The 25,856-nt window shown below is 40.5% G+C and overlaps 1 protein-coding gene across 1 annotated transcript in view; it reads left to right on the forward strand.

The window, feature by feature from the left end:
- The window catches only part of CLSTN2 (calsyntenin 2), a 323,329-nt gene that overhangs the window by 269,822 nt on the left and 27,651 nt on the right, over positions 1 to 25,856 (forward strand). Inside the window, exon 9 of the mRNA XM_081861525.1 lies at positions 20,690 to 20,852. Within this exon, the coding sequence (XP_081717651.1) occupies positions 20,690 to 20,852 (163 nt within the window). The remainder of the gene's footprint in view (positions 1 to 20,689; positions 20,853 to 25,856) is intronic.

A 25,856-nucleotide genomic window follows, 5' to 3' on the forward strand; every position in this document is an offset into this window, starting at 1 on the left:
CATGACATAAACTGAAGTGCCATTTATAAAAGCAGCTCCTTCATGGATGCTAATAAATTGCCTTCATGTAGTTTTAAAGTGTAAACCATTTATGGTTTACACTGGAAGAGAATATTTATCCTTCCTGTGTTTAATAATTGGCTAGCCTTCACTCTTTCCCAGGTTCATTGCTTTCCTTCCCTCCTTTTCTTTTTTAAAAATTTTCTCTATAGTTCCTGGGGAGGAAACTTAACGCTAAATGAATAAATGGGGGCAGCAGAGTTTAAATAAAAATAGTGGAAGATCTAAGAATACTGGGAAACAAAAGAGGCAGGCAACAGAATAGCCATGCTTCACTCATTCAGTTTCTGGATAACATAGGAAGCATTCCCTACACAAACTTATGACATTCTGCACTTGTCATAGTTACAGTGGAAAACAGTGCGCAGAGAGTGTAAGTACCATTTCATATGCTACTATTCTGACTTGGAGGCCACATCAAGCTGACTGTCACATCTTTGGCCACCTCTAAAATCTCATTTACATTTACTCCAATCAGCATGGTTACTTCTGTCATTGAAGGGCAGGAAGGACCATTGAAGGACGTGGTATGCTGAATATACAGTAGTACCTCGGGTTAAGAACTTAATTCGTTCCGGAGGTCCATTCTTAACTTGAAACTGTTCTTAACCTGAAGCACCACTTTAGCTAATGGGGCCTCCTGCTGACGCTGTGCCACCAGAGCATGATTTCCGTTCTCATCCTGAAGCAAAGTTCTTAACCCAAGGTGCTATTTCTGGATTATAGAATCATAGAATCATAGAACTGTAGAGTTGGAAGGGACCCTGAGGATCATCTAGTCCAACCCCCTGCAATGCAGGAATATGCAGCTGGTCCATACAGGGATCGAACCTGCAACCTTGGTGTTATCAGCACCATGGTCTAACCAACTGAGCTATAGCGGAGTCTGTAACCTGGAGCGTATGTAACCCGAGGTACCACTGTAATTATGTTAAAGTAATCATGCAGGTCTATGTGCTAGGAATGGATAGATCAATATAGCGTTGGTCTACATGACTTTTGCTTGTGTTCACTCATAAGTCTATATGTTATTCATAAGTTCATCTGTCTGTCTGTCTGTCTGTCTGTCTGTCTGTCTGTCTGTCTATCTCTCTCTCCCTCTCTCTGTGTGTAAATATGCATTGAAGTACACGCGGGTGGCGCTGTGGGTTAAACCACAGAGTCTAGGACTTGCCTATCACAATGTTGGCAGTTCAAATCCCCACGACGGGGTGAGCTCCCATTGCTCGGTCCCTGCTCCTGTCAACCTAGCAGTTCAAAAGCACGTCAAAGTGCAAGTAGATAAATAGGTACCGCTCCGGCAGGAAGGTAAATGGTGTTTCCGTGCACTGCTCTGGTTCACCAGAAGCAGCTTAGTCATGCTGGCCACACTGCCCGGAAGCTGTACACCGGCTCCCTCGGCCATTAAAGAGAGATGAGCACCGCAACCCCAGAGTCGGTCACGACTCGACCTAATGTTCAGGGGTCCCTTTACCTTTACCTTTTACACATTTTCTAACAAATGAAGGATTTAATGGTAGTGGAACTGGCACCCCTGCCATCAGACATGTTGAGGGCAAGTCAGTACATAAGACCATATGAGTTGAGAGTAAGTGGTATGGAAGGCACTTGACTCTAGAAAGTTGGGCTTGGGTGGAGGCTTCTATGATGTTTCTGGCTCAGCTCCGGTAGCCTCCAAACCATAAGCATCAGAATTTGCAGACCCATGACCACCAGTTTCATGCTCAGCCTCAGAAGCCTAACCTTGTTTCCCAGCCAGGGATATAGGAGCATCCTCTTCTGACCTGGAGCTCAAGGACAGGACAGTGATCATTGTTTTCTGGAAAAAAAGAACTCTCAACATGTTCAGAGGTATTCTGCCAAGGTATTCTGGTAAAATAAGCTACCAGTCATTTCTATGACTATATTCTGCTGACCCTTTTTTCAAGATCAGAGCAGAAATATAAAACACCTTGACTGATCTCTGGGGAGCATAAGAGCTAGGATATAGCTAAGAATCAACTTAATCCTGTTTCAAAAAGTAGAGGAGACTGAAAGTTTCATTAACCGTTTTTACCATTACATCTAAACTGAAGCAAAACTAAAAGAAACTATTTTCATAAACAACTTGTTAGAAGGTGGCTTATTTGAGTAAACTTGATTTAAGTCTAACCTCGGTTGGTTCAGGTTGATATGCCACACTAAGCTGTGGTTAGGCAAAAATAGAACCAAATACTGTCAAATTCCTGTGCCAGAGGCAGAGGAAGTAGAGAAATCATGTGAACCTGAGGCCTGCAAAGGCTCATTCTCATAATGCTAAATCATGGTTTAGTGCAGGATTGGGGAAGATTTATTAGCTTGAGGCCCATATTCCCTTCCAGGTAATCTTCTGGGGACTGCATGCCAGTCAAACATGAACAATGAAAATATGTTTTACCTTTGTATAGTAGGCTAGTTTCTAAACACACTCACACTTCCCTCTCTATCATCCACACAGGCAAGCATGACTATTATCAGAGTTAAAGGACACGTTCCAGTCAGGCAAAATCACTCAAGGGTGATATGAAACAAAACTGGTGAGGGCTAGGGGAAAAGATGGTATGGCAGGGAAGGGGGGGGGGCTGGAACGACTCCCAAGGCCAGATAGAGAAGCTTGGGGAGTGCATTTGGCCCCTACTTTTGAGTGTTATGTCCAACAAGGCTATTGAGCGTGGTCACTTGCTTTGTATGTTTAAAACACACTCAGTAGACTTAGAGACACTAGTGATAACTGGAAAAAATGTATAAAGTAGTCAACACTGATCTGAGCCAACTTGGTTTTATTTCACTTGTAGATGGTATTTTGATCATAGAGTGCCCCTCCCCCCATTTCAGTGGTTCCTGCAAATCAAGATTTAAGCCTTTGCGGTGTTTCACCCTGCAGTGCAGATTTTACTTCCAAAGTCTTAACATGTTTTGCTATTTCTGCTGAATCTCAGAATTAAAATTGGAGGTGGGGAAGAGCAGAAAATGTGGAATATTTTGCATAAAAGAAGGCAAAACACAAGCAGCGGCTGAGTAACAGAAATATGAGTTCACCCGGTAGTGTGAGGATTTACATAAATAATACCTGTAGAGATTATAGCAAGGTTTAAAATTTATTGGTAATATCCCTAAGCACATGTCTCTGGAAATGAAAACATTTAACAAATTCAGAGAAATGAGCTCCATTTTCCACTGGGGCAGAATTTATTATTTGAATTATTCAGGGGAGGTTTATATATAGCCACAAAGATATGTGATATGCTAACTAATTTCTAATTATATTAGTCAGAAGCGCTCTACTGGGAACACTCTGTTTTCTTCAGTCAGGCTAAAGCAATTCACATATTACGGGTTCTAAAAATATATTTATTATATTACCAGGGTCCATAATGTAGGCGTCTAAAGAGAAAATTAATTTTCTTGGATCACATCTATTGAATATTTAACTTTATATCTGAGGAATTCATTTATCTAAGGACCAAATAACAAAAAAATAAAGATGCTAATCATAGCATTGGTCCTCTCTCTGTAGGAAATGACCAGGCAGCTTAACAGACATTTGATTGTCTATGGCGCCTGACAATACAGAGAATAGCTTCAAGAGAGACCATGCTGTGTATGAGGATAATAAAATTTAATCTTACCCTTCTTTCTTGGCTGTTAGCCTCCAGTCATTAAACCATGAGTGTGCTGTTAGCAAAAAGCAAAAAGAAGAAGAGAAATAGGTGCACTTCTTAGAAGAGTATTTCTATTCCTTTGCAGCAGCATCTTTATGAGAGCATTTTTTAAATTATTATTGTTATCTGCTATTCACAATAAGATTTCTGCATACATGAGTCTTACAGAAAGTCATTTTCTGTAGTAAAAATGAATTCTAGTGTGTCAAACTCCCATCACTGGTTCTGTTTATTCATTTCCCTTTCAGTAGCTGAAGATATGGTGCTAAGCACACATGGAAATAATTCCCACTGAAAGAAATTACACTGGTTTTTTTTAGCGAACATGGTAAGAATCCAGTGCTTAGGCTGCAATCCTAAACACTGGGGAATGCATTTGATTGAATTCATCAGGTTTTCTTCTGTGTAATGCATAGGATTAGGTGGTTAATCCTTCTTGGGTAGAAGGATAAGAGAGAGAAAGAGAGAGAAGCCAATTCTCATAGAAACCACTTTTTACGGGAGGAGCCAGAGCTGCAACAAACAACCTGATTGCACATCCCCAGTTGAGACAAGTTTGTTCAGAGATGCTGGTGCCTTTCAGAAGTGGGAAGGACTATTTCTTTTTTAATGGACTACTGCCTAATTGGCAGGCAAGCCTTGAGATCTTGTGTTATACGGAAGGAATACGATAGGCATTCTTTCTCTCCACACTTGGCATTTTTAAAAAGCCTATTTTCTTCGAGGAGGTTTACTGTACCTCCAAATGATTTGATAGAACGGTTGGGACAACAGGGCAGTGTGTAATATGTATATCCTGGGTACGGATGCAGGAAGGGAGAGATTTGATTTAATTTGCATTTAGAGGTGGACCTACCTAATATACACTTCACACTTTCCTAAATGGAGAAGGAATCCATAATGGCATGCTTGAAGGGCTAGAAATAAAATTGATATTATTTTTTAAAAAGCAAGCCTGTGTGATGTAAATCTATTGTGTAATAGAGCTCACACTGCAATAAATTCAGGCCTGATATCAAATGGTGAGGCCTAAGTAGGGTTACCATATTTCAAAAAGTAAAAACCAGTATACCCGGAAGGTTGTTGAGTTGTTTTTAAATTGTTGAGCTTCGATTGACTTGCCTAAGATCCTGGACAAAGTGCCCCCTTTCATAAATCCCCCCGGACAGCAATTCCGCCTTTGAAATACCAGCAATGTCCAGGAAAATCCGGACATATGTTTGCCCTAGGCCAAAGCATTTTGCAGGACCCACCATTGCTGACACACCTCAATTTTTAAATATATTTTTTTTAAAAAGTTGCACCAAATACTCACACACCTTGGTACTTTCCCCAGACCCCATCTCACTCCCCTGACCATACTCCTCTCTTTGCTCCATACCCCTGCAGGTGCTTTTGCCTGGCTAAACTAAAATAATGCCTTTTGACTGCTTGGCTGGAGAGAGATGTGTGTCAATGGTAAAGAAACCTCTGGCTTTTGTGTGGCTGGAATACCACCTGCTGAGAGTTACAACCATTGATGCATCCCTGTTTATCCCTGTCCCCACCCACCAGTAGAATGCAGCCCCTGGTAGGCTCTCTGCCTCAGTTTGAAAAAAGTTCCCTGCCTGTGCAGTAAACCTTGAAAATATATTTTATATTAAACCTTAGTGACTTAAAAAATAATAATCAAATGGTCTATACATTTTGTTGAATAATCAATCAATCTTTATTACGGTCCAAAGACCCAACAAATCATTACAAAGCAATGCACAATGGCGTAAATTTCACATTTTCCTTTACTCCCTACAAATTAAGTACCCTGGATCGCCATTTTACATTTCTGTTTTATTTTTGCTTAGGAATTGACCGTTGCCACTCAGTTTAGACAAGCTTTAAAAAAAACCAAAAGAAAAGAAACCTGAATGGTGGTATCTGCAGAATTTTTAATTGCTGTGGGTCAGCTATAAAAAAAAAAAATGCATATCAAAATAAAAACATTAAATTGCTGCTGACAATAAGCCTGTTTTGCATATGGCTATTACTTTTTAGTAGGCTATGCATTTTACATAAGTATTACATTGCAGGTGCAAAGGCCATTTCAGTGCCTTTTGCAAATTCTTGGCTGAATAATGCATGGCTCAATGACCTACTTAAATATGTATTAACTTAGTATATTATCAAAAAGAAAAGATTTGGGCAATCAATATTACTTAAATAATGAATCTTTATTATTATTATTATTATAAACCTTATAGTGAAGATGTGAGCAGGGGAAAAAATCCCAAGGAGTATTTGCTGAGTTCAGACAGCTTAAGAAGAGTAAATTAAATGACAACTTGTTTTAAAGATTATCTCTCTGTATGGAATACAGTGCAATTATGAATTTCCTCACCTGAATCTGAATATAGAAAGAAATATCTAGTCCGGTTCCTATTTTAGGCTTAAATTTAGCTTCCAATGTGAACTTTTACATATCTTGAAGACTTAACATAGTATAAGCTACAGTTGATCTGAACTTAGTTTTGTTTTCATTTTTTACAAAACGTCCTTCTGCTTTCTGTTAGCTTACTAATGCCCTATCAAAATTTCATCTCCCCACCTCTCCGCTTCCTCAGTACTAGAATAGAGTATTTTGAAAGCTTCCTAGCTTTTGTGAAGCTGAAGAAGCAAGTTCAGGAATTCCACAGCTTCCTTGCTCTGTAGGCTCAGGCACCTGAGATGCAGTCCTGAACTTGCCTGTCCAGGGTCATAGAAGCTCTCCAACCCAAGTAAGGTTAGGGCAAAACTCTATGTTACATTTATTGTATGGTGTGTACATGGGGTGGCACATCCCTTTTTACCACTTGAGGCAAAAAAGGAAGTACTGCCCTCCTGTTGCTACTGTTTCTGCTGCTCCCATCACCACCATACCTTCTGCTGTCTGAATTGCCTGCTCCCTAAGAACTTGCTCGATTTCGGGCGAGAAGTTACCCAAAATGGACTCAATCTTGTTCCAAATCAGCACTGATGGCAGTGGTGGCAGGGCAGCTATGAGGGTGCTGCCCGGAGGGTTCTGCAGTGGTTTCACCCTGTCTAATGGCTGGGCCAGCTCTGGTGTGTACATCTCTCTCTCTCTCTCTCTCTCTCTCTCTCTCGATTAAATAAATTATAGGCAAGGGGGGTACAAGTCCTATTGTAAATGTGTGTGATTAGCAGAGGTTTGCCTGTTCCCTTCCTAGCCTTGATTGGAATGATAACCAATCCTTCTACATGGCTGGGACTATTAAGGTGGAAATTCACATTGACGTCAGTCAGAATTGCCCTGGCTCCTAGTCACTGTCTGTGGATTCTTAACAGGACCTAATTCAAATATGTATTGGAGTCTGGGAAGCAAAGAAACAAAAGTAAAGCATGTTTCTTTACAAACCATCCCTTCTCCCATGAAAGGATAAGAAGGAAACAGATTGAGAGAGCAATGATAGCACACACAATCTTTGAGGGAAGGATCAGGTAAGGCAGCACATGCAACTTTGATAATAGTCCTAAATTACATGTATTGAAATAAAATAAATAAAACCGTGCTAACTTAGCTCAGTTTTCAGAAGCAGCTCGGGAACTCAGATCTTTCCAAGAACTGCCTTGTCACCCCTTTCCCGCCATATTGAGTAATAGTTTGCTAGTTCTTTTGTTTTGCTCTCTGTAGTTGCAAACATAATGATTATAAATTCAAATGTTTGGGGGGGGGGTTAGTTTGGAAAATAAAAAAGCAATAAAGACTTGTAGTGTACAGGTCCTCTTTGTGCTGAAACTTTAATGCCCATATTCAGAGTACTTTCCCCCTTTTCCAGATATTGCCTGTTCAACAAATAGACATTGTGGTTCGAGGACCCGATCCCCCCAAAGTGGAATGAATACACTCGCGATGGGACGACGAAGAGTGAGGCCAAGGAGGGGCTGGCGCCGCAGCATTTAGGCTGCTCTACACGCCCCCTCGGAGGCACCTGGTTGGGTGCCTGCTGATGGGCGTGGGCGCCAGCCAGGTGAGTGGAAGGCAGGGGGCTAACGCCCCCTGCTAGAGGTGGAGCTCGGGGTCCCGCCCACAACCACTCCCCTCTCTTCCAGGAGGAGAGTCTTTAAATGAACACATTGTTCTGGATACCATGAATTATATGAAGCAAGGGGAAATAGTCATTTCTGCTATTGGTGGGGTTTTTCCCTGACATCCCATTCTGCCAAGTCCTTTAAAAAGAATTGTATTGCAAATGTCGTTCCCATTGAAATTTTGGTTTCAAAAGCTTTGCCCATATTCCTGCTGCTGCTGAAGCTGTCGACTGAAAATGCTCCAGAACAGCACTAGTTTCCATTGAAGTTGCCCTTAGCGGGTAGTCCTGCCTCTTGAGCTATTTTATTTAAGATATCTCTCTTGTTGTATTTATTTCTCTTCATACAAGTTTTTAGAGATAAAGCCAGTGCCTCTGGAGATCAGTCAGAACTCTTTGGTGAACTTTGTTAGTCTTTTACTGCTTTAGATTTCAAGTGCTAAAGCAGAATCAGGAATAGTCACCCATTGGGAAGTATTTTCATTTGTTTTATTTAAATGTTTACATTTGGGTCTTGTTTTCTCTTTTTGTGTGTTCTCATTTTGCCAACCAATAATCATCAGACCATTTAGACACTAATGCTGTGACTGAATGCCGTACAGCGAGAAGCCATGCTAAGCAGAAGACAGCACTGATTTGCCACCAAATTCTTTAGCATACGAAGCAGCTATTTTAGGCAATACTGTAAGTGCTTCCAGACAACCTGTGTAATGAAAATCCAGCCTGACTTCTTTTCTAGAGAGATTAGAGCACACGGGCTCTTTAATGAGCATTCATCCTAATTTGTTTGTGGGGTGTTTAGATGGTGCTGCATCAAGCAGGTGTTATCCCAGACTTTTCACTGCATTTTCCTATCATTTTCCTTACCACAAAGAAATGCAGGCTTTGGGGGAAGTGAAATTGGTTTGCAAGAGTTCCAGATTCCAGCCTTAATGGTACAGTGGTGCCCCGCAAGACGAACGCCTCGCAAGACGGAAAACCCGCTAGACGAAAGGGTTTTCCATTTTGGAGGCGCTTCGCAAAACGAATTTCCCTATGGGCTTGCTTCGCAAGACGAAAATGTCTTGCGAGTTCCTGCAGGGTTTTTTCCCTCCCCCCCTTTTCCTAAGCCCTAAGCCGCTTATCAGCTGATCCGCTGATAAGCCGCTTATCAGCTGATCCGCTAAAAGCCGCTAAACCGCTAATCCGCTAAGCTGTCAATGGGCTTGCTCCGCAAGACAAAAAAACCGCTATGCGAAGAGCCTCACGGAACGGATTAATTTCGTCTTGCGAGGCACCACTGTACAACCTGAATTTGCCACTATGTGATTGAATCCCACCTGAAAATAATGACAGTCAGGAAGCACCTTATGGCTCTGGACCTTGCCTCTCACCTGACACCTTGTTTTGTACTCTGATTACTTGGACCCTGACCTTGGACTGCCCCTAGATACTGTTTCTGCCCATGTTGCTGTTGCTGCTGGCAGGTACTCTGATCACCCAGGAGCTTATTGAAAATAGCAATTTGCCCTATTTAAGTTCGCCTGCGCGGAAGGGAAACAACACTAGTATCCTTTTTTTGTTTCATAAGCTGAATATTTATTTATGATTATCATGAGCATTTGCAAAGTAAACCCAGAATGAGGTGTAACCCTGTGCATACTTTACTGGAAGTTAATAATGGGACTGACTTCCAAGAAAACTTGCATGTAATTTGTGAGCCAGGAGTAAATAAATGAACTATTGGGAACATGCATTAAAAGAATATAAAAGAATAACCACACTTGGATTTCCTGTGCTATGCAAACAGGAAAGGTGGCACAAAGAAGATTCATTCACTACTTGAGTAATGCAATTTGTGATGCCATATCTATCTATCTAAGAGTCACTTTTGTTCTAGTGAGATTGCAAGACAGCTTTAATCGTGGTTCTTGTTAGACCCAGTTTAAAATACAATTTCAAAATTCAAAGGAATCTTCTTTTTCCAGTAAAACATGACTGTCATTAATGCTGGGTTAAGCCCCTGGAGGTGGCACAGCCAGAAGAATTGTCCTTCTGCTAGCCAGATAAGAAATTGAAGGTCACGATGTAAGACAGGAGTGAAAATTATGGAACAGGTGGCACCACATTCAGGGTTCCCCATGCCTGCTCCCACCTAACCTGTGTGATCGACATTGTAAATTGGCTTTCCTGAAATGCACAACTTGGCCACATGATCCAGCTGCCAAACTACATACCTGCTTTGCCAGTATCTGAATGAAATCAGGAGTGTTATATCATACCATCCCCTTCTTTTCCTGCTTTAAGAATCAGCAAAGACCTCAGGACCACTTTCTACCTGACTCAAAGTGTGAAAATGAAGGCACACATTCACATCTATCTATCTATCTATCTATCTATCTATCTACTCACACAATTTCTGTTGCATAAACCATTCTCATCACTATTAAGATACTTGATACCAGCCCTGTCTGGGCATAAGAAATTCCTGCTACCACTAACGGGGCCTGGGAAAACATGCCCTCTGTTTCAGTTAGAAACTCTTCTAAATCAGCCCAGCAAAAGGCATGAAAGAATATTGCAGACTGAGGAGGAATATAAATATTTATAAATACAGATGCAGTGCCAACTTTTCCTAACCATCACTTCTAGAGGCAGAGGTTCCAGAGTTTTAATAATTGCAATTGGACCTTTGTATGAAAACTGAAGTGATTATCCAACCACAAGGAATAGGAAAGAAATTCAATTCAGTTCATATTAAAAGGTGAACCTACCTATTTTGCACTTTCCAAAGCAATATATGAACTGAAACCTAGCCTTCCTTCAAAATTTGCATATATCTTCATTTTGTGACACAGTTCTAAGTAATGTATACAAAAATGCATATATTAGGATATATTTTAGTGAAAAGCATATTCAAAATTGCATTGTATTAGGCAAAATCCCTTTTGAAAAATGTGTGTATTGGACAAATTTGCAGTAAAATGCTGGTAAATCTTCATTGGTCTTAAAAAAAAAAAAAATCATGAACTGAATGAGAACTGGTGCCTATGACATAGTCAAAGAAGAATTTGCCAAACTGTTACTGGTTGATTCTAAATGGACTGCAAAAAGTGAACAAATAAATGTGGCCTTTGTCCTAATGCTTTTATATTTTCCATTAATTTCCCACTCAGAGCATGGTGCCTACTCAATATAGCTTCTTTTTTATCTTTGGGAGTTCTTTGACTTAATACAACTGTGATTCATACTTTCCATATATTTACTAGACTATATTCTACCTAAAGGAAATGTGGAGATTGGAAAAGTGAGAAACTGAAAATTGGGATATCTACCCAAACCAAAAGTAGAAACAGCAAGAGTGGCACATTTCCAGTACTTAGTCTAGGACGAGAACAGACTGCATCACAGGAGAATTGAACCTCTCAGCAGTTAGTGTTTGGGACAGTATTGCTATTGCCATCTCCTAAGTATAGGAGTACTGGACCAAAGCAAAGCAATCTGCCTATTCCTTTTACTAGTCACCACCAGCTGTCACTATATACAATCTTGCTCAAAGAGACTGTGTGATCAAACACAAACCCTTGTTACACAAGCTAAATTCAAGTGGTTGGTTTGATGTGTGGGAAGAACAGGCGACTGTGTTCTTTATTGCAAGGAAAACCATGAAAATAAAAAAGAATGTGCCATCTTTCAATTCATATTCCTTTAATTGAAGTGGCTTGAGTTTACTGGATCTTTTTTTATTTCTTCTCTCAGACAAAAAAAAAGCCTACAGTCTTTATCATTGAAGTTAAATGGCTGTCAGAGAAACCAAAAGCATGCTCAAATGTTTATAGGAGCTAAGTGGGGGAATAACTACTCCAGAACACTAATTTTAGCAGTGACCATTGCAGTATAAGTCATTGGGACTCACTTTCCCCTAAACATGCGTGCTTGTTTTGTTTTTTTAATTTATTGGACTCTGATAGAAGCTTTTACTTTCAGATAGCAGTTCAGATATCTAACTTGCAAAATTATAGCAAAAATCTGCAACAAAATGTTGTGAAGTAAGTAAGATAAAATGACTTCTAAGATATTACAGAGAAGCCTAGCTATTGTGTTTCAGGTATTGTTGCATATCCTACACTTCCACAAATGGTGTAAAGTCCAGGAGCAATGACATATAATTCATTTGTATTTGGATTAGATAGCATTAGCATTTTACAGTGTTTGTAGTATCTGTTTTAATTACAAATATAAACACAAAATACAATTTTGTATGCCAGGCTACAAAAATTCTCATTATGCATCTTTTAATGAGTACATTTGTACTCTACTCCCCCCCCTTCCATCATGGGGCTCAAAGCAGTGTGCATGGGTATTTTCAGACAGATACTAACTAGATGTAGACTTGCTTAGCTACAGCAATGTGTCATCGGCCTTCAGAACATGCCTTGAGATGTCCCACAGAAATTGTGTGGACCCCTGCAGCTAATCTTGCAACTTCTGCCTATTTTTGAAATCAAACTACAGTACTGATTCTAGCTGTCTTTCTGTCCTTCCCTCAAACTCTCTCATGGGTGTCCCATTTTCAAGGCTGGAGAGAGATGTCAGATGTTATAGGACATCAAGCTGCTTGTTCAACAAGTTTGTCAGGCAAAACTCTTCTGGTCCTCAGAAAAAAGATATAGGTACCCTACAGATCTTATTGAAAAAGAAGATAAACTGACAAGTTAAGAAACAAACAAAAATATACGTACATATTAGGTGATACTTGGGTATACATAGTTAGCTGTTTATATATTTACAGTTTACTTAGAATAAACAATCCATGTACCAATATCCAATAAATTTTATTTTCCCCTAGACAAAACTATTGCTGAAATGACTTCTAGGCCATTTCCATTAAGGGAGGCAGGAGGATATTTACAGTACTACCCAAAGCCATTGTCCCAGTCTCAAATGCATGGTTTTCTTTTACATAAATATAGACTTCTATTTACTATTTCAGAGTGGTTTGCCACTGCTATCAAACTGAATTTCCTTGTCATAATGGTTTCACTTTTCTCCAAGTCCTTGCACTTAACACATTCTCTAAGATGAATGGGTTTCTCTAGCACGTGTACGACAAGATCAAAGAGAATTTACATGTCACCATGAGTGTATCCCAGAAAGCAACTGTCTAGTTCAATAAAGCCAGAAAGCTCTGGCAATGTTTCACTACAAGAACAGGTAAATACTGGTTCTAAAACAACACCACACAGATTTTCCTACACGGGTTAATTACTTTCTTTGGAATCCTCCTCTAAACATTAGCTCAGCCTTCACAAAGATAAGAAAAATCTTTCTATGACCCACATGATGCCACCTTTCAAAAGCTACATTTCCCAATAAATAGTTTGCCCTTGTCAATTCATCCCAGTTTCTTTGTGCCCCAATCAGTGGAAGAATTCAGTATGGCACTAAGTTAATGTTCCTTAGCTGTGCTAGCAGAATGCCTTATGTAAGTTATTGTGGTTGTTTAAGCAACAGATTGTTTAGCCCCAATACTTCCTGTTGCACAACCTGCTGCACAGCCAATAGGCTTCTGCTAGCACAACTGTTGCATGGGATTTCATATTGTGCTGCCATTATGAAACTATTAATTCATTGAATAAATGATGCTTTGGGTTGTTTGCTGTGAAGCCTAGTGGGTGATATTTAAATGGAGACTTTTTCAAGATGAAATGGAGACGTGGAAACCTAATGTAAAAATCAGCATATGAACTGTAGGCACTTGAGTGTCTAGGCCCCCTGTACTCATCCTCTGGAGACATTTAATATTCACCAGCAGCATTTACACTTACATGCTGTTTTTGGAAAGAGCTTTCTAATAGAAAAGGTAGGCCAGGAAGAAAATAAAAGAATGAAGAAATTGTATTTTTGCCTTTTTTCTGAAATAAAGTCTAAAAGCTCATGTATTTTTTTCTAAAATATTCCTATATTCATGAGGAATGAGGCATTTAATCCACTCTAGGAGTGACAGAATGCCTTTGTGTTCTCACCTTCAGCTCACCTCCATGCAAAACTCATCAATCTCACACACAATGACTCATTTCACAAACAGAATAGTTACAGTTCTCATATGACTTCTGGGGCAGGTGAACAACATACATATTTTTAAGCTTAAAAATTCAATTTAAATTCTGGAGTCTAAGGAATTTCTGAAATGATAAGTCTGTATCACCTGTGCTGAGTTTCTTTTCAAAGGCCATTTCTATTCTTTGAATGTAAAACTGTCTGGAGAAGATACTGATGAAGCTGTCTTTTCAAATCTTGAGCATCATTTACCTCAGAAGTAGTAGTTTGTCTGGGGCATGGAGATGACAGGCAGCTTGTGTAGGATATTCTAATGGAATATATATATATATTCCAGTAACAAGATATATTAACAATATAGTAACAATATATATTCCAGTAACAAGCTCTGTTCCAGTAACAAGAAGCCGAAAGCACCAGCCTGAAGATGACGAGTGAGACCTCGTCGAAACGTCGCCTAGACACCCCAACTTTTACACGGGAAGACACCCGAGGACACCAAAACCTGCATATATATATATATATATATATATATATATATATATATATATATATAATGTTTCTCTCCCTCTCTTTGTCTGTTTGATCCATTCAACTGCTTGTCATCTGCATAAAAGGAATAGTGCCAAATCTTGTTCACAAAGCTCTTTTGAAAAGGATTATTTGTAGTTTATAAAGCCTGATTCAATATGTTTTGCTCCTGCCCAATCATGATTATTTACATCTAATAATGGTCTTGCAACCGTGTCTTTGGCTGAAAAATTCCAATTAGTTTCAGACTTCCCCCATCTTTATGCTCCTGGCCACTTTTTTGGACCCCACCCACAAAAAACAACAACCCAGTAGTTTTTTCCTTTGAAGCCAATGTCACAGAATACCTCCTCTTCTAAGAATGTGTGGGGTATTTTCCTTCAGCCTCACTTTCTTAGTGGCTATCAGCTTACTGCCTATGCCCTTCTTTCCTACAACTCCTTACGTTCCTGCTTCTCCTGAAACTAGGGGTTCACCAATACACACACAACTGTCCTATGTCCAAGAAACAAGCAAAAACTTAGGCTAAAGATAAAATGGTGCCATATTTGCTTGGACTTCTCCACACCACAAATTTAAAAGCACAGGACATCTCTCAAACAATCCTGGGAACTGTAGTTTAAGTTAAGTTTAAGAATCCTGGCAAGTGTAGTTCCCAGTTAAGTGTGCTGGGAATTGTAGCTATGAGAAGGATAAACTTTGGTTCCCAGGATTCGGGGGGGGGGGGGTCATGTGCTTCAAATGTATGGTGCAGATTTTACCTAACTTCAATAATCTGTTGAATCTTCGGTTATGTGAGGCAAATTCCCATCCCACACTTCCAATTAAGGAAGCAGGCTTGCAGGTCATATGGCAAGAATCTCACACAGGCCTGAGACCCAATACATTTCTTGTCAGAAATTTATGTATTCATGTTACATTTATATACCACCTTTATCACCCGAGGATCTCAAGGTTCTCCTCCTCCCCGTTTCATTTCATCCTTACAACATCCCTGTGAGGTAGGTTAGGCTAAGAGATGGTGACTGGCCCATGAGCTTCATGGTTGAGTGGAAATTTGAACCTTGCTTTCCCAAGTCCCAGTCCAACACTCTGAAGATTATGCCAAACTGGCTTTTCCACCACTTTCCCCTCATAAGGTGAAACTAGAGAACCCAGTCTTTCTCAACATGAAGTAGAGATGTGCATAACCTTCACTGGATCTTCCTTCATCTTCTAGTGAAAGTACAATGAAAATTTCTGTAGGATTCGTGCCAAACATGCAACACTTTGGTTGGCTAAGGCAGGGGAGGGGTCTTAGTGAGATAGTTGGGTGGCTTTTCCATGCCCCTCCCTCTTGTTTTACAATGTTAAACAAAAGCAATCTATTGCATGTATTGTGGTTAAGAGTGGTAGTCTTGTAATCTGGTGAACCAGGTTCGCGTCCCCGCTCCTCCACATGCAGCTGCTGGGTGACCTTGGGCTAGTCACACTTCTTTGAAGTCTCTCAGCCTCACTCACCTCAGAGTTATTGGTGCGAGGGAGGAAGGGAAAGGAGAATGTTAGCTGCTTTTAGACTCCTTAGGGTAGTGATAAAGCAGGATATCAAATCCAAACTACTACTACTACTACTACCCTTCTTCTGCTTCTTCTTCTTCTTCTTCTTCTTCTTCTTCTTCTTCTTCTTCTTCTTCTTCTTCTTCTTCTTCTTCCAAAACACAATGCACAGGGAGAAATGATATCTGACCCCACAGGCCTATTGGAGTTACTTTCCCAGAACCATTCTTAAGAGGTTTTTAAAGCAACCTGCCTTTGACTGCTGAGTGCACTGGATTGCCTTTAGTTAACTTTCAAAAAGAAAGAAAAGAGACAAAAGATAGAATTCCTGGCCACCCCATCAAATAGTAAACATCCTCCCATCCCAAACTCTTTTGTCTCTCCTCTGGGGAAATTCAGCAGGGTTGCATGTTCAAGTAAACACTAACAAAAACCCATCCCTGGTTCCACTCTACTCAATCCCTTGCTAGCACCTCCTCACAGAAATGCTTTCTGTCCAACCCAATCTTTCTCCATTGCCACCACCCAAAAGGCAAGTTCCCTGTTATCCCAGCAATCTCTGGTGCGAGAGCTCAGCCAGGAATCTCTTCTCAGTACCAGCACTGAACCTATGCTTTGCATCCACAAATTTGCTGCTGACTCCGTCTTTCACCCACCCACTTTCTTCTTGACAGTTCTCAGTCTTATTCCGGTCCCTGACACATGCAACTGTTGCTGCTGCTTCAAGTACATTACAATATAAGACGTTCTCTGGTGGCAGGCTCTGAAGCAGATTTACAGAGCATGTGACCTCTTGTGTAGTAGAGCAGAATGTTTGATCTGGGTGCTGTGGCTGAGAGGATAATGCTAAAGCCCTCCAGCTAAGGATCAAAGGAAAATTTTCCTAGCTGCCTGTGTTATTCGCTCTCTTGCAGTTAAATAAAAATGCAGAGCCTAAGCTAAACTGCATGTTTACCAACTTTTCACAACGGTGACATCTCAAAATTCTGCAGAGACAGGCTTAGCAATTGGAATTCTACGCCAATGCTGAAGATTTATGTTTGAGCAGTGTGGATGTGTTGTACTGCAAAGTCTAGAGGGGATTCAAAGCAAATGGGTTGCTTGGGGTACACCCTGCTGCATAATAAATACTGTAAATGCACTGAGTTAAGACAATGAGTTTATGTCATTAGTTGTGATGCTTATTTTAGTAAGCAGGCGAGCCAGTTATCATGGCTTCTCATTAAGAACAAAGCCACTTTAGATTTTCCTCACCTTCCACGCTGTTTGCATGAGCATGCAGAAATGTGCCAAATGCATTAAAGGAGACGAAATAGGATATAACAGCTCTCCCCCCAGTGTCACAAGACACTGCTATTTTCTGAAATGGACTCATTCATGATCATGGCCCCAAGGGGTAAAGTCACATGGTGGTGCCTATAAAGCAGCTATTAGTATTCAGGCAAGTCAGAGGTCTGTGCTTGCTATTGATATTACTCTGTTGTAAATGGAGTGTTATACTCTCTTCCATTACCATCTTGATCATAAATAGTGGCTCAAAGTACAAAAAGTATTACTGGTTGCAATGTCACTGAGCTGTTGGGAACAAATAGCTTGAAAGGACAGCAAGGAGAATATTAGAAGCTGGGCCTTTGCTGATGGGCAGGACCTACGCAGCCCTGCCCACAAATTGTTTGGATAGAAACATCTTGGGGGGGGGGGGCGTGCAGATGCTGCATTGACACCATTACTCATTACTGTCCTTGCAGTAAAGTTTTGGAGATATACTACTATAAGAGCAAGACATGTTTGGCTTTGTGATGACTATAATAAGTGGAGCTTGATATATGACAGGTGGCTCTCCACATGTTGCAGAACTAAAATCCCCATCAGCCCTAGTAAACATGGCCAATGGTCAGGGATGGAGGGCAACGTGTGGAGGGCCAGAGTATCCCCACACCCGATGTATGATTATGCCTGGTTTAAGGATCTCCAGAGTTTTGAGGGTATAGGTTTTGCAGTAAGGATGTCCTCGATTGTCTTGCAGTAATTTAAATTGTCGTGTATTTGCTTTCATGTGCAAGAAAGAGAAGACCAAGGATGTCTTCAAACACTTTTCAATCTCACAGCTGGCAAGTAAAAGAATATGTGATGTTTCTTTGCCACAGAGCACCTAAAAGAATTACTTATTCAGTGTAGATTCCCTCTCATTTTCCATGGCTCTGCGTGTCATTGATAATAGTCTTTGCACTTCAGTTCATGTGGTATGGAAATTTGGTATAGGCTGGGGGTTTTCTTATCTAGTGGATCTTTAGCACAGAATTCTAGACTTGCTGATTTTGCAGCTTCCTTTTCATTTGAAGAGCTATTTTGCACTGATATTGTTCTATAATTTTCAATGCATTTTGCTATGATTTAAATGCAGGAGTTCAAGGGAGACAAATCAGCCCCACTGTGCCAGTTATTTTATACAGTAGCCAGCAACTGGCATTGTATGGAAACTGTTTTATAAAAAAAAGTAAAAATACCGCAATTTATTTTCTCTGTATTTTTAACCTTAATTATACACTGCAGTACTTCAAAGAATTAAATACTGCAGGTGCATAGTGGGGAGAAAAAACATTAACAGTGGAAGAGAGAAGTAAAGGTAAAGGCAATTGTGAAAAGATATGTTGCCGGATAAGATCTGAAAAACAGATGGGAAGTCAACAAAGCAGAGAGAGAAGGGATGCTGTTATGCTCAGCAGGAGCTGAATAGGAGGTGTTTTTCATTTCAACAGTTAAAGAAGATAGTAGAAAGAGACTGGAGCTAGATAATCAAAGAGAGAATCTGATAAATAACGGAAAAAGGAAGGGCAGAATAGCATTAACTCATTAGATTGCCAGAATTCTTTTAGCAAAACTATAGTCTCAAAGGATATATTTTCAGATGGTATGCTCTACAGTCTAGTAGCTTCTTCACATTAGTTCCATAGATTATTATGGGCTAATTTTAGCAAATGCCTGTAGTGCAGCCCCCAACTGGCACTGCAACTTATAGTGGTAAATTTTAGAAGGTAGAACAAGATACCCAAAGGATTTGTGTAAGAAGAAACGGGTATTTAAAATTAATGAATATCTTATGTAAACTCTCTTATTCTTCACAGCTTCTCTTTAATTCCAAACCCAAAACACAGTAACGCAGAACAAGAAGATAAGGAACAATCAGTGACATGCTAGAACTCCCTGTCATGTCCTCACTCCCTTGTTCTCTTAGAATGGCAATGGTGCCCCACCTGAGAGGTGCTGGAATTGAGTTCCAGTGAATTCCGGCTGGAAAAAATCCCCGGGAATAATAATAATTGTACTGATGGTCTTCTTCTGGGCTTTTAAGGATTTTATAAATGTATTCAAAATAACTAGGCTGTGATTTTCAGTAGTTCCATTATAATATTCTCCCTAAAGCTCCTCCTTCTACTTGTTCTTCCTTGTTCTTTGTTTTAAACAAAAATCTAGGAATAGGGTAGGGTAGGTAAGTGAAGGAGAGCTATGCATGAACAGGAAAAACAACAAAGCATTCCAACTACAAATTTACAAGGGTCAAAAATTACATCAGTGGATCTGTTGTGTTAAGTTTTCTATGCATTATGTATAAGGTCTGCGCCATGCATTTAAAGCAGTATCATACCACTATAAACAATCTTGACTTTCCCCCCCAAAATTATGGGAACTGTAGTTTGTTAAAGGTGATATAAGCTGTTAGGAGGTTGATTATTAAACAACTCTGGGAACTGGGAGGGGGATAGGGGCCTTGGCACAACTCTCACCACCTGTATAAAACTGCAGCTCCAATAATTCTTTGGGAGAAGTCATGACTGTTTATAAAGTGGTATGATGCTGCATTAAACATATAGGTGAGGCCTAAGTGTGTGTGCAAATAATTTTATTTGTATGCCACCTTTCCACAGTTCAAACCTTGCTCAAGATGGCTTACAACATGTAAAAATACATAACTACAACATAACAAATGTAGTCATAAACAATAAATTAAGCATAAAAAAATACAAACTGAACATTTTCAAGATAAATTACACCAAAGCCTCGCACAAAGATACAAAAAACCAACAGCAGCAGCACCCCAACTCAGCCTCAGCTTTTGCAGCTGGAGTCAGTCAGGGCTCCACCCTCCCTGGTCAGGTGGAAAAGGCCTTCAAGGCAGAGGAGCAGGTCTTCCGGAACTCACAGCCAAGATAGTCTCTGGCCTTTTCAGCCTCAGCTTCTGCAGCTGGAGTCAATAATAAGAAAGGCAGTATGTCTGGCCTATCTGTTCTAGTGTTTGAATGAAGAGGTGGGTATGGGCAGAGCCTGTATCCTTTCCTATGCATGCCTGTTCTACACAGTGGAAGAATGCCTAAAAGTTTTTGCAGCTGTTCTCCTAGCTGTTTATTAAGCCCAATTGCTGCATTCTATTTCTAAAAGGTAACGAAATTGGCATTTGATTATTGAGAGGGTATAATTACTATAAGAGTAAAATTTTAAGCGTGTGGGGTGGTATTGACTTTTGAAATGCTTTTGCATTTTATTTTATTTTATTTTTAATGACAGAATATTTTTTCATTTGCTTGGACAAGTTTGATGTGGGAAATAACTTTGAAGTAAATCACAGTTCTGTATTAAAATGCATGTGTATGAACTGCCACAAGATCACTGATACTTTGCTTCAAAGGTCAAAAAAAAAAAAAAAGGTCCTTTTGATGGCGTTGCAAGACTCTGCGCATTAAAAACAGGTGCTAAGTATATTTTCTCTCCTTTCCTTCTCTTTAGATTTGTGATAAAGAATGGCACTACTATGTCGTAAATGTTGAATTCCCAGTAGTTACTTTGTATATGGATGGTACAACGTACGAACCTTACCTTGTAACGAATGACTGGCCTATTCATCCATCACACATAGCAATGCAACTTACTGTTGGCGCTTGTTGGCAAGGTAAGTAGAAGACTGAAATGTGTAAATTAAGATTTGAGGACATCTACTGTACAAAAAAACCTCAGTAAAATTAACCAAAAGCAAGGTCCTATCATGTGTGTATGTGTGTGGACTATGCTTCAGAACAACAACACTGAGTATAGTCTTTATGTGGTCTCAGAAATGCCAATGATTTCATTTGTGTTGTTTTTTTTTAAAAGAAACAGTTTCTGGAGATAAGGATATAGAGTTAGGACTCACCTATACAGCTGCAAATAAAATGTTTTAAATGTGTTGCAAAGTGCAATATACAAATATGGCACTAGATGGTGAAGGTGAGCGATGCCAAATTCAGTGTATTTTTCAAAACTTCAAAGCATTTTCACAGCGTGTTGTTTTTTTAAAAAAATGTATGTAGATTCCACCCTAGAGATCTAAAGAGAGGGCTGCGCAGGAATACAGTCATACCTCATGTTACGTCCGCTTCATGTACGTTCTTTCATGTGATGTCCCACGGTGACCCGGAAGTACCGGAAAGGGCTACTTCCGGGTTTCACCACTCACACATGAGCAGAAGCGCAAAAGGATATCACATGCATGCGCAGAAGCGGCAAATCGCAACCCGCTCGTGCACAGATGCGCTGCTGTGGGTTGCGCTCTTTTCATGTTGCAAACGGGCCTCCGGAACAGATCCCGTTCGCAACCAGAGGTACCACTGGAGTAAAGTGTCATAGGGTTGCTCCAAATCCAGCTCCTTACTGCCCGACCAATAAAGCTCCTGGCCAAAAGTTTGGGGTTTTGTTTGTTCTTTTGGTTGATTTCAATGTTTTATTCTGAATGGCTTCATTTATGTGTGTCACTTAGATATGCAAACGATTAAGTAGCATATAAATGTATTAAGCTAACTTTTTAAAAAGGAGCCCTATTCTCTGGTAGTGTCATCTAGTTTTCTGCCCTTTGGGGTGCCACTAAAGCAGCTGGTCTGAAGGAGCAACTAGAGGTCTAGGGTATCCAGAGCCCAGCTGACTCAGTCAGGTGACCTGGGGAACCAGTAATGTGGCATATTGATTATAAACCTTCAAAACACCCACCTGCTCTTTGGTCAGAACAACATCTGCTCCCTACCTTGCCTGACTCCCTAGGTTCCTTATAAGACTTACTAGGCTCTCACCTGCAGTCTGCTTTCACAGTTTTGGTTGCAACTATCCCTTTGAGTACCACCACCTGGAATCATTGTATTTTCCTTCCCACTAACCTGATGCCACTGCAACCGTATGAACTGGCTCTCCATCAAAGTTGCCAAGAAAACAGACTTCTCCTTTTCCTTTCTCTGGCATTATTTCCATAATTTGCTGCTTAATCGCGGTGCAAGTACTTTAATTTCCCTCCTTGCAAAAAGACTGAGCAATGTGCTGTGTTCATGCAGTAATCTGGCCCAAAATGGATTTATAGTAGGGGGGATTTTGCAAACAGTGTGACAAAAATATTGGACATAACTTGAGCAAGAAAAGAGACGTACTGTTTGTTGTTTTGATGTGGGGAAAGCTTTTGACTGCCTGGAAGCAGGTTGCCTCAAGGTTGTCTTTTTAACTTACTGCAAAAGAAGAATTTGGGAATGGACTGCCTTTGGGAAGTCAGAGCTTGATGCTCTTAGCAAAGGTTAATAACTTCCAGTGTGGAAAATTTCAGATCAATTGTTGGAGCAAGTAGGGATGCCCACTTTCCCTTTGAGTATGACATTCCAAGGCAATGCAAAGGCCAAGGGAATCCAAATTGAGGATAACTGTCATAAAATTAGCTTATTTGCTGATGGCATAGTTCTTTGACCAAACTGGAAGCACCACCAGCAGCCCTATAGGAACTAGTTATGTGTCTGTTGTAGAAACTCCTTATGTTCTGCTAACTTCACAAAATCTTAAATGTTTCTGGTCAGTATCCCTGATCAGTGTCCGAATCTGGGGTTGCGGCACTCATCTTGCTTTACTGGCCGAGGGAGCCGGTGTACAGCTTCCAGGTCATGTGGCCAGCATGACTAAGCCGCTTCTGGCAAACCAGAGCAGCACACGGAAATGCTGTTTACCTTCCCACTGGGGTGGTACCTATTTATCTACTTGCACTTTGACATGCTTTCGAACTGCTAGGTGGGCAGGAGCAGGGACCGAGCAATGGGAGCTCACCCCATCGCAGGGATTCATACCGTCAACCTTTTGATCGGCAAGCCCTAGGGTCTGTGGTTTAGACCACAGCACCACCCGCGCCCCATTTAAGGTCTCATTTAAAGGTCTTATTTAAAGAAAACCCAGTTTAAAGATGAAGAACAGTAAGCAGGGAGAGTCGGAGACTTGAGGTTGCACATCAACAGTTAGCAGCACCTAGCCAGCTGGCAAAGCTAGCACACTATTCACTGATGTCTTTCCAACTATGGTCAGAGATAGTAGTGGCTGGTGATGCAGCATGGGTGGGGCTGCCTTGCCCTTCCACCTTCCCAGACCATGCTAGAGGAGAGGACCAATGCAGCAGGGAGCATGGTGCAGGCACTGTGACGAAGCCAGTTCTTTGCTTCTGAATCCTAATGTGCCAAGCCCACCCCGTTCACAGTAATGAGCAACAAGGCACGGAAACCAGGAAAGCAATGAAGCCCCATTGTGCCCACCACACAAGCTGCTGCTGGTCAGATGTGGTTTGTTGGTTGTTGTTTTTATGACAGTGATTGTTTCTAAATTTGCATAAAATATATTCATATAAATTTATTCATATAAATTGCCATGTGCAATATTTATGCAAGTTTGTTTCCTCTTTTGGTGATGCCAATCCTCTTTTCTTTGGCAATGCATAATATCCCACCCCCCCACCCCCCGCTAAAGTGGTAGTAAATTTAAACTTTTGCAGCCTTGTGGGATGGACTGGAGCCTGGCTCCTTTTGGTTCTTAGAAACTGCTTTATCAAGAGGTTGGTTTAAAAAGCTGGGGAATTAATTCTGAGGTGAGTTCTTTGAAGATGGAGGAGAGTCTGAGCAGACTGCAGAGAGGGAGAAAAGACTATCAAGAGAAGGCAGAGGAGGAAAAGGAATCTGCATCCTTCAGTGGAGGCCGATCCATGAGCTCCCTTAGGCAGGCCCCACCTTCTTGTCCTCTGGCATCCAGTCCGGGAGATGACTCTGTGTGGCAGCTTCCTCCTTCTCCATCTCAGTGTTGTTCTTGTAGCACTTAGCAGGAAGGAGGATGCAAACAAAGCTAGAATTAGAATACAGTCATACCTCAGGTTGAAGTAGCTTCAGAATGAATATTTTCGGGTTGTGCTCTGTGGCGGCCCGGAAGTGACAGAGCGCGTTACTTCCGGGTTTTGCTGCTCGCGCATGCGCAGACGCTCAAAATGACTTCACAAGCATGTGCGGAAGTGCCAAATCGCAACTTTCGTGGATGCAGGTTGCGTTCACTTCTGGATGCGAACAGGGCTCCAGAACGGATCTCGTTCCCATCCAGAGGTACCACAAATCTCAGAATTCCCTCCACAACAAGAAGTTGCTAGGAAGGAAAGCTGAATTACACAAGATTAGCTACAAATGGATCAAGGATGCTTGGAAATACCCAGTGCTTTTTTTCTTTAAAAAAATGTTTAGGGGTACTCTCATTTTCCTACTCATATTGAAATACTGCCCCTCAATGAGGCCAAACTTAGATTCACAAAATGTTTAGGGGTATGCATATCCCTGCATCCCCCCAGAACAAAAAGCACTGGAAATACCTATGGGTTGCATATTCCAATAACCAACTATCCAGGATTCTAAATCATAGAATTGTAGAGTCGGAAGGGACCCTGAGGGATCATTTAGTCTAACCCTCTGCAATGCAGGAACATGCAGCAGTCCCATACAGGGCTCAAATCTGCAATTTTGGTGTTATCAGCACCCGCTCTAACCAACTGAGTAATAAGTTTAAAGGACAGCCAGGATTTTAAGAAAAAAACTTGCAGGTGCAAGGTACATGGAATGCATCATTGATGACATTGGAGGAGCTGTGACGATGGTGATATTTCTGCAGCTGTTATATTATTTTCAGACCATCCCCATCTGCATTCCACCAAAAAACTACAGCACTGGCAGAAAGCACTAGATGATTTTGTACAGAAGGAGTTTTATAGAGTCCCTTCTGTGGCTATAAAATGCTTACCTAGCAAGGTGAGACCCAGGGTAATGGATTTACACTCATATCATAACACAGCCCATTTAAGGCCTGTTATGCATTACGTAAACTCTGCCAAGCAAAATAAATGGTTAGAATAAAAGATAGAACATTCCCATTCAGAACTGCAACTCCTAGGCAGGGATGAGGGCAAACTTAATTCAGTTTCCATTTAAAGGAAAGTTAGCTAATTCACGCTTCTTGAAATAATACATAAACCGAAACACAGCCATCATTGAAGATGATTTTGCAATGTAGTTCTCCAGCCAAGTAATGGGTATACAAAAATACATTTATTAGGATAAAGTATGGATAAAAAAGCATAGCTTACTGAAAGCAATGCATTATATTAGACAAAATTCCTTTGCAAAAATTTGCATTTTAGGAGAAATTTGTACTAAAATGCTAGTGAATTTTCATTAAAACTTTTTTAAAAAAATAACAACTCACTAGCTGATGTGGAATTATGGAGAATTGAACTTAAGATTCAAAAAAGGAAAAACTGAGAGCGGCCAAACTTGATAGATTCACCTAACTCTAATCCTAGGCATATAACTTCATGTCTTTATAAGAAGTTAGGATTTTACAGGTGGAGTAGTAATTCATGATTATATGGCTTTCTCTGTTATAACTGTGGCTGAAATTGTGTTTATCTCAGCATTGCTTATACTGTATATAGTAGTTCTATGGATCTGTGATTTTAATAAACCTTAATGGTTCATCTCCCAAAGAACCTTAATTATGAAGGATCTTGGATCACAAAATGGGGATTAAGATTTGGCTCTCTGTTCCTCTGTACTGAACCTGTAGTTTCCAATTTAAAAGGCATTAGAGAAATGTTTTT

The sequence above is a fragment of the Podarcis erhardii genome (assembly GCF_964252035.2).
Source record: "Podarcis erhardii genome assembly, chromosome: 5".
Classification (NCBI taxonomy): Eukaryota; Metazoa; Chordata; class Lepidosauria; order Squamata; family Lacertidae; genus Podarcis; species Podarcis erhardii.